The sequence below is a fragment of the Stenella coeruleoalba genome (genome assembly GCF_951394435.1).
Source record: "Stenella coeruleoalba genome assembly, chromosome: X".
Taxonomy (NCBI): domain Eukaryota; kingdom Metazoa; phylum Chordata; class Mammalia; order Artiodactyla; family Delphinidae; genus Stenella; species Stenella coeruleoalba.
The window spans coordinates 57,612,762-57,627,110 of NC_137152.1; the positions used below are offsets into that span (position 1 = coordinate 57,612,762).

Genomic DNA, 14,349 nt, shown 5'->3' on the forward strand with positions numbered 1-14,349 from the left:
TGGGAGAGGGAGTGTAGAGTGAACAAGTCGCTGTGAAAGTGAAATGGCCGTTCATTTGAATGCAAATGCTATGTAAAAGCCTAAAGCCCCTTGACGTCAGCCCAGCCATTGGGGGCCCATCTATACCGGGCTACCAGTCACCTGGAAACCGTCAGGGTAGGAAACGCCGATGGAGTTGTCTGAGGGGCGCGGAGGAGCTTGCAGCACAGCTACGGCCTAACTTACTGGTTCCCTACTGCTTCTCAAAGTCGGGTTGGGGCCTTACAGGGACTTCAGGATGGCTTAGGGAGCTCCTTTCTCATACCCAAGCCACTATGTACAGAAGCTGCCTTTTGGAAAAAGAAACGGGCATGTACTCGGGCACTCTCAGGAGCCCTGCAGGAGGTGGCACAGCCGGGGCTGGCGCCACTGGGGATGGTGGGAGTCCGATGCCAGCCTCCAACTTCGCAGCGGCTCCGTCTTATGCGCACTATATGGGGTATCCCCATATGCCCGGTATGGATCCTCACGGGCCATCGTTGGGGGCCTGGGGGTCACCCTATAGTCCCCCTCGGGAAGACTGGAGCGTGTACCCCGGGCCGTCCAGTACAATGGGCACGGTGCCCATGAACGACATGACCTCGAGCCCTGCTGCTTTCGGCTCGCCGGAATACAGCAACCTGGAACCCGCAGCGGGTGGAAACAGCGGTAGCAGCCTGCCTACACCAGCCGGCGGATCACTGTTCCCCATCGACGCCTGCACCGCCGACGCCAGTTCTAACAGAAGCCGCCACAGCCCCTATGCGTGGATGCGCAAGACCGTGCAGGTGACTGGTGAGTAATCGATTCCAATGCTCTCAAACTTTTCCTTCCTTTGCTTCTCATCTACTTCTCTTGGCCTTCTGGCCCTCCTACTCCTCAGGCTTCTCCCCGGACAGCTTAGCTAAGGAGACTATTGAGTGTCTTGCTGCCCAGGGCCCCAGCCCATTAGAGACCTCCTTCGCTTGTGCCTCTGATCAAAAGCAGAGCATGGTGCTTGGAACTAAGCCGACCGTAGGGGACTTTTTCACCATTTTCTGATCAGTCAAGGGAGCAACCGGGCGGACAATGGGCATGTTGATCCACAAGGGTCAAGATCCAACCCTGCAGTTGCCCAGATGGGAAAACAGATGCACGGGGAAGATCAGTGGGTGAATGAGGAGAGGACAGCCACGTGTCCCTGTGCTCAATCACTGCTGCTTGCTCGTTCCATTTCAAACCCTTCCCCATCTGGGCAGGTTGGCTTCCCCCTCAAAGCTGGTGGTTCTCAACTTAGGTTCATGTTGCTTGGTTGGCAACAGACCTTCCAGTTTAGCCACGAAGGTCCCAGTGGCAAAGCAACCTGGTCACCCTGGACTCTCAAGGAAGCTCCAGCTTCTTTCGCCCAAGCTGACAGAGGCAAGCTGGATTCAAACCCAATGCCTTCTTACAACTTCCCTTCCGCCAATGGAAGCATAGAGGCTGTGAGAAAGCTACAGTACACCACTGGGACATAATAAGCTACTCAACCCTAACATCCCCTGTGCGTGCACGAATATCAGCCCCACATCAATAAGATTAAAGTGATTAAAGCCCTCCTAACAGTCAGGTAGACGTATCGAGGTGCAGGGGCTAGATGCAGGCTTGTCACCACACATAGGAAAGCCCAGAGATCCCAGCCTAATGCCTACCCACGCTCCTGCCAGCAAGCCGGTGGGCGGCTACTGGGAGCCAGGGGCGGGGGAAGTGGGTACTCTGCTTTAATCTTGGACAGGGGGTGGAGGAGGGAGGCGGGGAGATGTTTGTTTTCAGCTATAGTTGTTCTTTTATCACATTCTTATTATTCCAACCTATCGCTCCCTGTCATTAGAGAAAATTAGTAAAATTCAGCTCTATCACTTTCATCCCTCTGGGGAAGAAATGACATTTCAATAGCATTTGTCCACAATGATTATGCTTCTGCTCACGGTTCTGCCCTTTTTCTCTCCCTAAAAAAAGCAAAAGCAGGAGGGTGGGATGGGACCAACTTTCACCGTTAAGAGGACTCAGCCCAGAGGAGATAGTTCCAATTGATTAGGACATTACTGGGGTAGCAATCCCAAATTAAGAGTTGAGCTTAAATACTTAGCTTTAAAGTGTTTGGAAGTAAGTCTGCATATTGCTTTTTGAAATAAGAGTGAGTTGGCTGGCTAAAGAGAATAGAAAATGAGGTTAGGGTGTTGTATTCCCAGGGCTGTTATTATATCTAATCTTAGGGTTGTAATTAACATCCATTCACTAAGCCCTAACCATCAGCAAAAGACACAAAAGCCAGAAAAGTAGCTGCTCCCAGTTCAGGATTATGTTTTGAAATACTTTAGAAGAGGAAAGTCACTAGTATGTTGTTTGGAAGAGAGAACAATGGGAAGAAAAGGACAAGATAAAATAAATTATCTTGAGTCATGAATTTTCTGTTTATGAGAGAAAATATGATGGGTTTCTCTGCTTAAAAGTCTTTCATTTGCATTTGTCAGATTCTCTCTTTTGGGTAAGTTTAGAAAGGGACTCTAAATTGCTCTGTGGTGTCTTCATCAGTGGGTGAATGAGGAGACTAAATTGCTCTGTGGTGGCTAACTCTTGAAACCTGGGTGTACCATGCCACCTTCACAAGATTTTCTCTCCAACTTCTATGAGAAATTCTAAATTGAATGATTTTGGTACCCCATTGACTTCTGGCAGCCTATCCTATAGATGGGGCTTTATTAAATTCAATCTCCATTTCATTTTAATGTCTTATAAAAGTACCCCTTTATTATATTCTTGTAGCCTAAGGTGTATATTTAGCAACAATTTAAGAATGTGATGAAAAGTATGGACCCTCTCCCCAGAAAAATGCACAAAGGCGCAAATGAGCATGCACACACACACATGTCATTTTTTGAATAATTTTGGGAGATTCATGGATCCACTGAAGCCCTTCCACGGATCTCAGGTTATGAACCCCACAAAAAATTAAGTTGATCACTTCTTTGTATCACTCCAAACAAAAAGACACCCATTTGTATGCTTAGTACATAGGGAGTGTTAAACAAATATTTGTTAAATGAATGAATAAGTCAGATCCTCCTAAATTTTCTACTTCACTCTGTAGTATCGTAGGACAACATTTGACTTACAGCTGAGAAGAAAATAGATGAACTACAAAATTGAAGTAACCCCTCCCTGATTATGGTAATCAAATGAAAACTCTTTCCATCACTGATGAATGTTTTTAAAATAGCCTTAAGTTAAAGAAACAAAAATACACATATTAGGGGACAATTGGAAAACATTTCATAGTGATTATTGTCATATTTGATTTTCAAATGAGAGAAAGGGGACTGACATACAGAATAAATGAATGTCCACTAAGTGATTTGATTTAAAAATGAAATATTTTTATTTCTACTTTTTTCCCTAAGTATTCTGTTCCAATACACTTCTGGTTTTAAAAATTATATGGAAAGGAAGCTGATAGAAAGATTCTGGGAAAAGTTCAGTATTTTCGTATTTTAAATACTGTCAGTGCATTACAGCTAGGAATTTTTTCATTTTTTGCTTTTTTTTTACCCAGAGTTGTAACCTTGGATGAGTATTGGCAAGGTGGTAACCTAAGTAGGGCTGGAGAGGGGCTTTCTTTTTAGGTGTGGGAAAGAAGAGGAGAGAAGGAAGTGACTTTGAATAATTATGATTAACCCACTGGACAAAATACAAAACACTGAGGAAGTTATACATAAAAGATTTTATTCAGTTAGGACCCTTCAGAAAATGAGTTACTTAATAATTCCTGAAGCTTATCATTATCTTTTTTTGTTTTGATCATTTAATTGGACAATTTTTATGAATGAATTTGGATGCAATTTTTAACTAAAAGCAGCAAAAGATTACCATCAGATGGAAAGTCATCATGATGGTGTCAATTACACTCTACTCCCTAAAGAAAGAGATTGGTTTTCATCCTCTTTACCCTCATTGTCATCATCATCATAACCCCTAGGTTTGGAGAGTGCTTTTCTGCCTAACAGTGTTTTCACAGCCAGTCTCTCAAATGAGCACATTTAGGGTGATGATGAGTCATCATATATAGTGACATGTGTTTGCAAACTCTGTAGGGATACTGTCTTCTAGGTAGTGGGAACTACAGAGGTTTGTCCAAGGCTTTAGGCAGGCGGAGGCAGTGAAATCCCCACCACAGGGCTATGAAGCAGCCCTGTAATACAACTTACGGTTTGTTACTTTCCTAAATTAACCCACAATAGCACCAGAGAAGGGGTTCCCTCACCCTCAGAAATGTAGTTTCTGGGAGAAGAGAATAGCTTGAACAATAAAAGCTAGTGCTCTTAGTGCTTTGTTGATGTTTTAGTATGGAAATATGGCATTATACTCTACTAGAAAAATGTCCAAAATCCATTCAATCAGATTTCATCATTTAAGGGAAGAGGCAATGAAAGGGGTGATAAGAAGACAGTTTGGGAGCAGGGACACAAGAGGAGCACCAGGAAACAGGAATTCATTTCTTTTTGTTAAATGTGCAGTCAATATTTCCCCCTGATCTATGTCTTCTTGAGGTTTGAGGTCTTATCTGTTAGATTGGGGCAACAGACTCTTTTTAACACTTTGCATGGCTTTGATATGCAGCTTGGCTCTTCCTCATTCCTCCTTTCTTCAGGGGTTATATTGCCGGAAAGGGTGAGGATTTTCATGGCAAATAAAGAGGCCTGGTCTTGACTTTATTGTCCTCAGAAGAAACTGCAAGAGGGGAATTTATGACCAATGGGGGTGGGGAAGAACTGCAACCTTCCAGAGTTCTTGAAGTCTGGTTATATTTACCGATTATCAAAGAGCGGAAAACAGACACACACAAGTTGAATTTTAACTTCTGCCTCAAGTTAGAATTTAAACACTTAGTCACTTTGGGATTAGGAAGGGTTTTAGGGAACATCTCTTCAAAGATATATTTTGATTCTAAGATTTGAGGTTCTGGAAATAAATTAAACCTCAATGTTTTCACTGTGACCTCAAATATACATTCTGCCTTTGTAACATACCAAGTGCCAGACCTTTGGTTTCCTAAATTCAGAAAACCAACTCAAGTTTGTTTTCTGTATCTGTGAGTCTGTTTTCGTTTTACATATACATTCATTTGTATTATATTTTAGAGTCCACATGTAAGTGATATCATACAGTATTTGTCTTTCTCTGTCTGACTTATTTCACTAAGCATAATATTCCCTTGGTCTTTCCACGTTGCTGCAAATGAAACTAACACAATATTGTAAATCAACTATACTTCAATTTTAAAAATTGACAACAAAAAAACCCACAAAAAACAAACAAACAAAAAAGAAAACCAGCTTAAAATTTGAGCCTCTGAGACAGATTGACTGGGATTCATTGTTTTCCATTTTTAAGAGGGAAAGTTTTGTTTAGTTCTTTAGTCCATGAGTTAATCCTAAAACATATCTCTCATCTAGAATTTGTTTCTACATTCATGTCCCTTTTTTTTTCTTTCCTGGAGATGAAAGAGTGTCTGACATTTGTTTAGGGCTTGTAAATTCCAAACCAATTTGCTGGTGTTCCTGAATGTAAAGAGGGTTCAGGATGGGATCTGATGCTATGTAGCTCCTTTGTTAAGCTTGTGCTGCATCTTAACACCTCAATGGAGTTTAGGGAAACACTTTAAAGAAACCTTTGTCTTACAGATCGCTCCCCAAAACTTCACATCAAAAACAACCAGGGAAGATCAGAAGGAGTTTGCCAAAAGCCATAGAGAAAAGGATGAAGATCCTGGAGGGGGTTAGAAAAATGGAAAAGAAAGAGAAACTTCCTAATCACCTTTGGAAAATTTGAAAGGAGGAATAAAACTCTATTTGAAGGAGGGCATGAGAAATTAGTTAAACGTTGTAACACAAAGCAAATGTTTGTATATCCTTTCAAAGAATACTAGAATACCCATTTTATTCTGCTAAAGTCAACACCCCCTATTTCCCCCATTCATTATCCACTTGGGAATAAAAATTTGTTTAAGACTCTCCCCAGAAAACTAAACTATTTTTTCTAATAAGTAATAGGGGCTATCCTAGAACAGAATCTAAGTGACAATAGATGTTTTCTTTTTAAATTACTATCCAAATGAAATTCTAGAATGTATATGTAATTAGAATGTCAGGATCACAAAGCAGCTTGCCTCACTTGGGCCATTCTTATACTGCCCAGCATGTTTAAATCAGGAATAACATTTGGCACACCAGACTGGGAGCCAAGGGTATGTGTTTGGGTCCCCACTCCTCAGCTCACTAGCACAAAGCAACTTACTTACCTACACTGAGCCTCAGGTTCCTTATCTGCAAAATGGGGATAAGACACATTTTGCGTAATTTGAAAGGGTAAGTGAGAGGTTCAATAGGAAACAATATAAATGAACTGCATAAAATATCAATATAAAAGGAAGTGCATGTATAATGAATGTTGCTACTACTGACAATGACAATGCTGTTCCCATATGTTAGTGTGAAGGGAATGAAAATCATGGCTTAACTGTTTGCTTTAAAATGCTTTGGTGTAACAGTATATCAATGGTGGTGTGATAGGTGTGTTGATATATATAGGTATGATATATATATATATATATATATATATATATATATATATGTAAAATAGCCACAGATGACAAAGTAATTAATGGAGAAATGGACTTATGACATATGTGGTTAAAAAATGTACTTGTTTTGTATTTGAAAGTAATAGCTAAGGGTAGGAACAATGACTATGATTCCTCTAACCAAAACAATCTCCAAAGATGCAAAATATGATTAAATGCACTGCTTTCTCCCCTAACAGGGAAAACCAGGACAAAAGAAAAGTATCGTGTGGTTTACACAGATCATCAAAGGTTGGAGCTGGAGAAGGAATTCCACTGCAACAGATACATCACCATTCGGAGAAAATCAGAGCTGGCAGTCAACTTGGGCCTTTCTGAGAGACAGGTACACCAGAAGTACATCTAACACGTTTCATATAAGCATTTCAATAAGCTAAGGTTTTAGGGAAGTCTGTAACTAATAGTGGAAGCAAAACAGAAGACCAAGCCATTCTCAAAGCTCTCCTAAAGCCCACATTCATCCTACTGGACCACCTAGTTTAGTACCGTTGGTTGATGGGTTTATTAATAATTGAATGTGGTGGGCACTGTGTAGGTGTGAAAGCAAGGGTGGGGATGTAGGGGGATGAGAAGGATTAAAACTCCCATACAATTGATCAGTCAGGGCAAAACCTTGATATGGTTCCCCAAGTAGTCATAATCAATATGTGAAGTGGAAATCTGTCAATCATGGCAATTATCTGGTTCATATCAGTCAAACTGTAACAGTAAATGAACACCAATGCTGCTACCTGAAGCAAGTTTTTCTATTACTCAGGGTAGGAATTTAATTTTCTGTGGTCTATGTAATCCTATGATTCCTGCCTCAAATTTAGCTTACTATGGGTACTCAGTAAAGATTAAATCATGGCAAGGATCAGTGGTTTCCACTCACCCAGATTTTGACATTACATAACTACCTGATTTGTTTTTTACTTAGGTCTAGGAGTAAACCTGGAAATCATAAGATTCTAGAACTGTAAAGTCCATTAATGTATTGTTGTATCCCAAGAAGCCTGCATTTCAACCATTTATGAAGGCACGCTGGTATCACAGCAAGAGATATAGTATTTCATCACCCTTGTTCACCCAGTTCTGTTTTAACAACCTAACTTCTTTTAATGATAGATCATAATCACCTTTGCTATTTAAATCCCTCCCTTTTTATCACCATGGCTCAGCATCTGCCATTCTATCATTATTTATTTCTACCTGCACAACAGAGATGGTGGGTGAGGTATAATATAAAGAGCACTGCATTCAGAGTCTGAGGCCTTGGACTTGATTTCAGTTTCATCTCATGCAAGATACTTTCCCTCTCTGAGTCTCAGCCTTTTTTAAACCTGTTGTTAAATGGGCATACTTCACAAGGTCATTGTGAGGCTCAATTAAGCGATGCATGTGAAAGGACTTTGTAAATACTAGAGTCCCTGAACAATATCAGCAATGACTGAAAAGTGCATTCAGTATGTTGCCCCATTAAATCCAAAGCATTTTGTGTTTCAGGTGAAAATCTGGTTTCAGAATCGCAGAGCCAAGGAGAGAAAGATGATCAAAAAGAAAATATCCCAGTTTGAGAACAGTAGAGGCTCAGTGCAAAGTGACTCTGGCTCCATCAGCCCTGGGGAACTACCTAACACTTTTTTCACCACCCCATCTGCTGTCCGTGGATTTCAGCCTATTGAGATACCTCAGGTCATAGTCTCTGAATGAAAGAAAGGCAAAGAGAAATGGAAAGTGCCTTTCCTTTAGCATTGTCTTTTTGGTCTCTAAGATATCAGCAGGGGAGTTGCAACATTATGTAATTCCTTGTAAGGCAGTATTCAGAACAAGTGGATGTGCCATGGGTTGAAGATAATTCAAGGGTCACTTACTGTTAGGAACTATCCCCAGAAAACTGTTGTGTGCTATGCTATGTCAGTCACTCAGGGAGCTTGGTGATAAGCTGTATAATTAAAAGCTAAAATTGCGAGCCCTTGAACTCTATTCACAACTTCAGAAATTTGCTTGTGAACAGGCTGTAAAAAACAGTTCTGCCAGGATGCATGTTTGTATATGTATACTTATGTTTGTCATTTGATGCTTGGGTGTGTCTTTTGATGCTATCTTTTGGGAGTGGGGAAAAGGTTAAGCAGAAATTTATCTAACTCTAGCTAAACTCTCACATGTTTAATTCAAAAGCTAACAGCGTTTTCATAACAAGACAAATGTTTTTAAAAACATCAGGAGGTGATTCTGAATCCATAGTCACTTGTTAATAAAAATAATAAATTTTTTAAAAGTTTTCATCCCTTGGTGACACTCGTCTGGCATCAATTATCTCAGAACTTCCAAACTGCAGTGTCAGTTTCAAATCTTGCCAAAACAATGAAATCAGACTAGAATAATACAGGCCAGCTTGGTTGAATCATTAGAAAGGGCAGATTTCTAACACACAGAATAAACCCTTCCCCTATTCTGTCTCTCCACTCCATTTACTGTTAGAGTGTGAAACAGAAGTCAGATTGAACATGAGCACAAGGACAGTGTATGTTCTATAGCTTCTCTCATTGCCATCATCTTCAATCTGTTCAATTTTACCTACATTATATCATGTCAGTGCAGTGCGGCCCAAGAAACTGCAGTTTACAGGTTACAAACACACAACTTAGGCTGCAGTGAATGGAGTTGCCTGGAGTTTGTGGTGTTGGTCCAGTTCACTGTTTGCATATCAAAGTGGCCAGAGGATGAACTCTGAATCATTTAAAATTAACATGGTTTAAAAGAAATTTTGATTAAAGTAGGCAAAGGATCAGAGCACAACTTTCCTTTCCTTTTCAAAACACACCTTTGACGTTCTTAAGAAAATAGAATCTTGAGCATAACTACCTGTTCTTGGGTTGGGGGTAAGAAATTTATCCTCCCTCTCCTTATGAAAATCTCAGAAAGGGGGTGGCTATTCCATTTCACTGCTTCCAATAAATATGGGGTGGACTACATGTTAACTGGTCAACAGGCCATCTGGATTGCTGAACATAGAAAATCAGCAATAAATGAGTCCTTCCAAACTAGTAAAGGGAAAGTGGGAATTATAAGTATGAGGAAGCTAACTTCTGAGTGTACTTGTCTATGTACATTCAAAGTACACTCAGAAGTTAGCTTCTCATCCATAATACCCCCAAAAACATGTATACCTTTGGCTATAGCAGTTGGATTTCCTTGGGGGTTGTTCTTTCCTGCTGTAAACTTTTTGTTCCACAGAGAAGAAACATTTCTCTATTTTTATAGATTCTAATTCTCTAGAACCTGCTAGCAGAACCACAATATAGAGCTTTTGTTCTTAGCCTCATATTGCAGCTACGTCCTCTAAGAAGACATGTTGATTCTTTCTCTGAGACCTGAGAAAAATATATACCCATGCTTTTATGGTTTTATTATGATGGTGTGCGCTGGAGGTATATAGAGAAAAAGTTAAACACAAAAACTCAAAAATTGCATTCAAAATAGGTTTCAATAAAGAATTTTTTTTCTGGTTGGGGGAAGAGTCAGGAATGAAAACATGCCAAATGACTGACAGTGTTCAGCTAGAGTAGTGGGATGATGCAGATTTTCTTCTTTTCATTACTTTTCAAATGTGTGGTATTTTATAATAGAAGTTTCCTTAAGAAACATGCTTTCACCTCAAATCTTTCTTTAGTTTATCTTCAAGTAATTTGCAACTTTAGACCCTACTTGCAACTTATAGAAGTGTTTCAATCTCCTAGTTCCTTACTTAAGGCCTCTGATCCAGTCCTAGAGTTGTTTGTGTACAGCTGCAAACATAAGTCTTTGGGAGGGTCTGACTTCTTTTCAAAGGAGGAAGGAAGCAAGGCCCAAAGGATGTCTTCTACTCTTGGCTCAGATGCAGAGAATCTAACTGTTTTCCTGGGTTGGAACACTTTAACGTTACCAAACCAAGTCAAGAAGGGCAAGAGGAGATTGCAAGGGAGTTGGGTGGTGGGAGGGAGGGATATATTATAACAGGGTATGAGGAATATTGGTGTGAGGGGTGGTAGACATGTTTATTATCTTAATTCTGGTGATGGTTTCATGAGTGTATACATATGTCAAAATATCAACTTTTATACTTCAAATATATGCAGTTTCTCATATGTCAGCTATGTCTTAAGAAAGCTGCAAACAAGTACAACAGAGTGGTTGCAACTGTAATAACAATACAGAAGGGAGGAACTCACTAGAGGAGTTAGTCTATGGAGATAGTCACCTTAGATAACTTAGATTCAGCCCGCAGGTGGGGATCACTTTCTTTTATACTCACGTCTGAGTGTGCTATTGAGGAGGGACACCAATAATTGATAGTCAGTGAGTCTCTCATAAAACGAGGATGGGTTTGGAGGGTAGGGAGAGGCCAAGATATGTGGACATTGAATCTTGAAGTATGAGTGTCAACTCAAGGCAAATAAGTCCCATATTGTGTTCTTTCAGGACCAATATTGTGATTTGGTAGTAAAAGTAGCTATTCACATCATATAGAAAAAGAAGCACTGGTCAGAGGTGGGATCAAGATGGCAGAGTAGAAAGACCCTGAGTTCACCTCCCCCCACAAACACATTAAAACTACAACTACATAAACAGCAACTCTCACGGAGAATGACCTGAAGACTAGAAGAGTGGCTCTTCTACAACCAAGGCTGTAATGAAAGATCCACACAGAGTCTAGTAGGAAGGGAGGAGAAGTGAGTTAGTCAGGACCTACATCGCTAGTGGGTGACCCAGAAGGCTCAGGATCCTCCCTGGGGAGCAAGAGATTTAAGCCACATATTAGGCATCCCAGCCCTAGGGTCCAACACTGGGAAATCAAGCTCCATTATCTGGTTTGAAAACCAGTGGGGCATAACGGAAAGATGTAAGAAACCAGGACTCCACTCTTGAAGAACACACACAGATTTGCTGGCTCCCAGTCCCAGCATGGATATCATAGATTGAAAAGCTGCCTGGTGCTCTTGCCAGCCTGCCAGCACTGCCTCAGCATGCCTCACAGCCTGCACCAGGCTACCACTCCAGCCCCTCCTGCTTTAGCACTCCTCCCTGTTAAGATGGAGGCCACTATTGCCAATGCACATGCACTCACTGGGGAAGGAGCAGAGCCAGCTTGGGCCATAGCCTTGCCCCTAGCTAGGGTGGAGACTGCCAATGCCAGTGTGCACATACACCAGGGAAGGAGCAGAGCCTGCTCAGTAGTGTGGCCCCAACCCCTCTGGCCCCAACACTGCCTCTAACAAAGACACACACACCAGGGAAAAAGTGAAACCTAAGCCTTCAGGCCCCAGTCACAGCTCCAATATGGCAGTGACCACCATTGAGCCTAGGAGAATCCCCAATTCACACTTGGCTCTGTCTCTGGCCCCTCTGATTCCAGCCCTATCTCCCACTAAGGCCAGTGTACCCAGGGAGAAGATGTAGCCCATGATCACCTCAAGTCCAGCTCTCCCAATAAGCCACTAAGCACTTGTAGACTGCACAGGGATGCCTCCAAACAAAGATATGCCTTTAAGACCAGAATAGGTAACTATTTCACCTAATTTCACAGCGACAAACAGAGAAACTTAAACAAAATGAGAAAACAGAGAAATAGGTTTCAAATGAAAGAACAAGATAAAAGCTCAGGAAAAAACCCTAATGTAACAGAGGAAAATAATTTACCTGAAAAATACTTCAAAGCAATAGTCATAAAAATGCTAAGTGAACTCAGGCAAATAATAGATGAACACAAAGAGAACTTTAACAAAGAACTAGAAAATACAAAAAAGAAGCAGTGAAAGCAGAAGAATACAATAACTGAAAAGAAAGATACACTAGAAGGAACTTCCCAGACTTCTTTGCAGCTGGGCTTGACCATACAACAGAGTTCAATTTCTGACGAATGACAGGCCTCCTCCAACATCACACTGGCAGGGGAAGATGCTGCTATGTTCCCAGTTCAATCTCTTTTGATACCGCTAGGAGGAGGAAAAGGCACTTCATTATAGCTGGGTATTTTTTTATATCCTCTTTGATTTCTTCAGTGATCCATTGGGTGCCGTGTGGATGAAAGGCTTTTGGTGCTGCGGCCAGGAGTCAGTGCTGTGCCTCTGCGGTGGGAGAGCCAATTTCAGGACACTGGTCAACAAGAGACCTCCCAGCTCCACGTAGTACCAAATGGTGAAAATCTCCCAGAGATCTCCATCTCAACACCAGCACCCAGCTTCACTCAACGACCAGCAAGCTACAGTGCTGGACATCCTATGCAAAACAACTAGCAACACAGGAACACAACCCCACCCATTAACAGACAGGCTGCCTAAAATCATAATAAGTCCACAGACACCCAAAAACACACCACCAGACGTGGACCTGCCCACCAGAAAGACAAGATGCAGCCTCATCCACCAAAACACAGGCACTAGTCCCCTCCACCAGGAAGCCTACACAACCCACTGAACCAACCTTAGCCACTGGGGACAGACACCAAAAACAACGGGAATTACGAACCTGCAGCCTGCAAAAAGGAGACCTCAAACACAGTAAGATAAGCAAAATGAGAAGACAGAAAAACACACAGCAGATGAAGGAGCAAGATAAAAACCCACCTGACCTAACAAATGAAGAGGAAATAGGCAGTCTACCTGAAAAAGAATTCAGAATAAGGATAGTAAAGATAATCCAAAATCTTGGAAATAGAATAGACAGAATACAAGAAACATTTAACAAGGACCTAGAAGAACTAAAAATGAAACAAATACTGATGAACAACACAATAAATGAAATGAAAAATACTCTAGATGGGATCAATAGCAGAATAACTGAGGCAGAAGAACGGATAAGTGACCTGGAAGATAAAATAGTGGAAATAACTACTGCAGAGCAAAATAAAGAAAAAAGAATGAAAAGAACTGAGGAGAGTCTCAGAGACCTCTGGGAAAACACTAAATGCACCAACATTCGAATTATAGGGGTTCCAGAAGAAGAAGAGAAAAAGAAAGGGACTGAGAAAATATTTGAAGAGATTAATAGTTGAAAGCTTCCCTAATATGGGAAAGGAAATAGTTAATCAAGTCCAGGAAGCACAGAGAGTCCCATATAGGATAAATCCAAGGAGAAACACGCCAAGACACATATTAATCACACTGTCAAAAATTAAATAAAAGAAAACATATTAAAAGCAGCAAGGGAAAAACAACAAATAACACCAAAGGGAATCCCCATAAGGTTAAGAGCTGATCTTTCAGCAGAAACTCTGCAAGCCAGAAGGGACTGGCAGGACATATTTAAAGTGATGAAAGAGAAAAACATACAAGAAAGATTATTCTACCCAGCAAGGATCTCATTCAGATTTGATGGAGAAATTAAAAGCTTTACAGACAAGCAAAAGCTGAGAGAGTTCAGCACCACCAAACCAGCTCAACAACAACTGCTAAAGGAACTCCTCTAGGCAAGAAACACAAGAGAAGGAAAAGACCTACAATAACGAACCCAAAACAATTAAGAAAATGGAAAGAGGAACATAAATTTTGATAATTACCTTAAATGTAAATGGAATAAATGCTCCCACCAAAAGACACAGATTGGCTGAATGGATACAAAAACAAGACCCATATATTTGCTGTCTACAAGAGACCCACTTCAGACCTAGAGAAACATACAGACTGAAACTAAGGGGATGGTAAAAGATATTC

The 14,349-nt window shown here is 41.0% G+C and overlaps 1 protein-coding gene across 1 annotated transcript; it reads left to right on the forward strand.

The window, feature by feature from the left end:
* Positions 1–314: 314 nt before the first annotated feature.
* Positions 315–8,368, forward strand: CDX4 (caudal type homeobox 4; the record flags this gene model as incomplete). Its single annotated transcript, XM_079910284.1, has 3 exons — positions 315–813; positions 6,856–7,001; positions 8,162–8,368. The coding sequence occupies 3 exons, from the start codon at positions 315–317 to the stop codon at positions 8,366–8,368; spliced, it is 852 nt and encodes a 283-aa protein (XP_079766410.1).
* Positions 8,369–14,349: the final 5,981 nt, after the last annotated feature.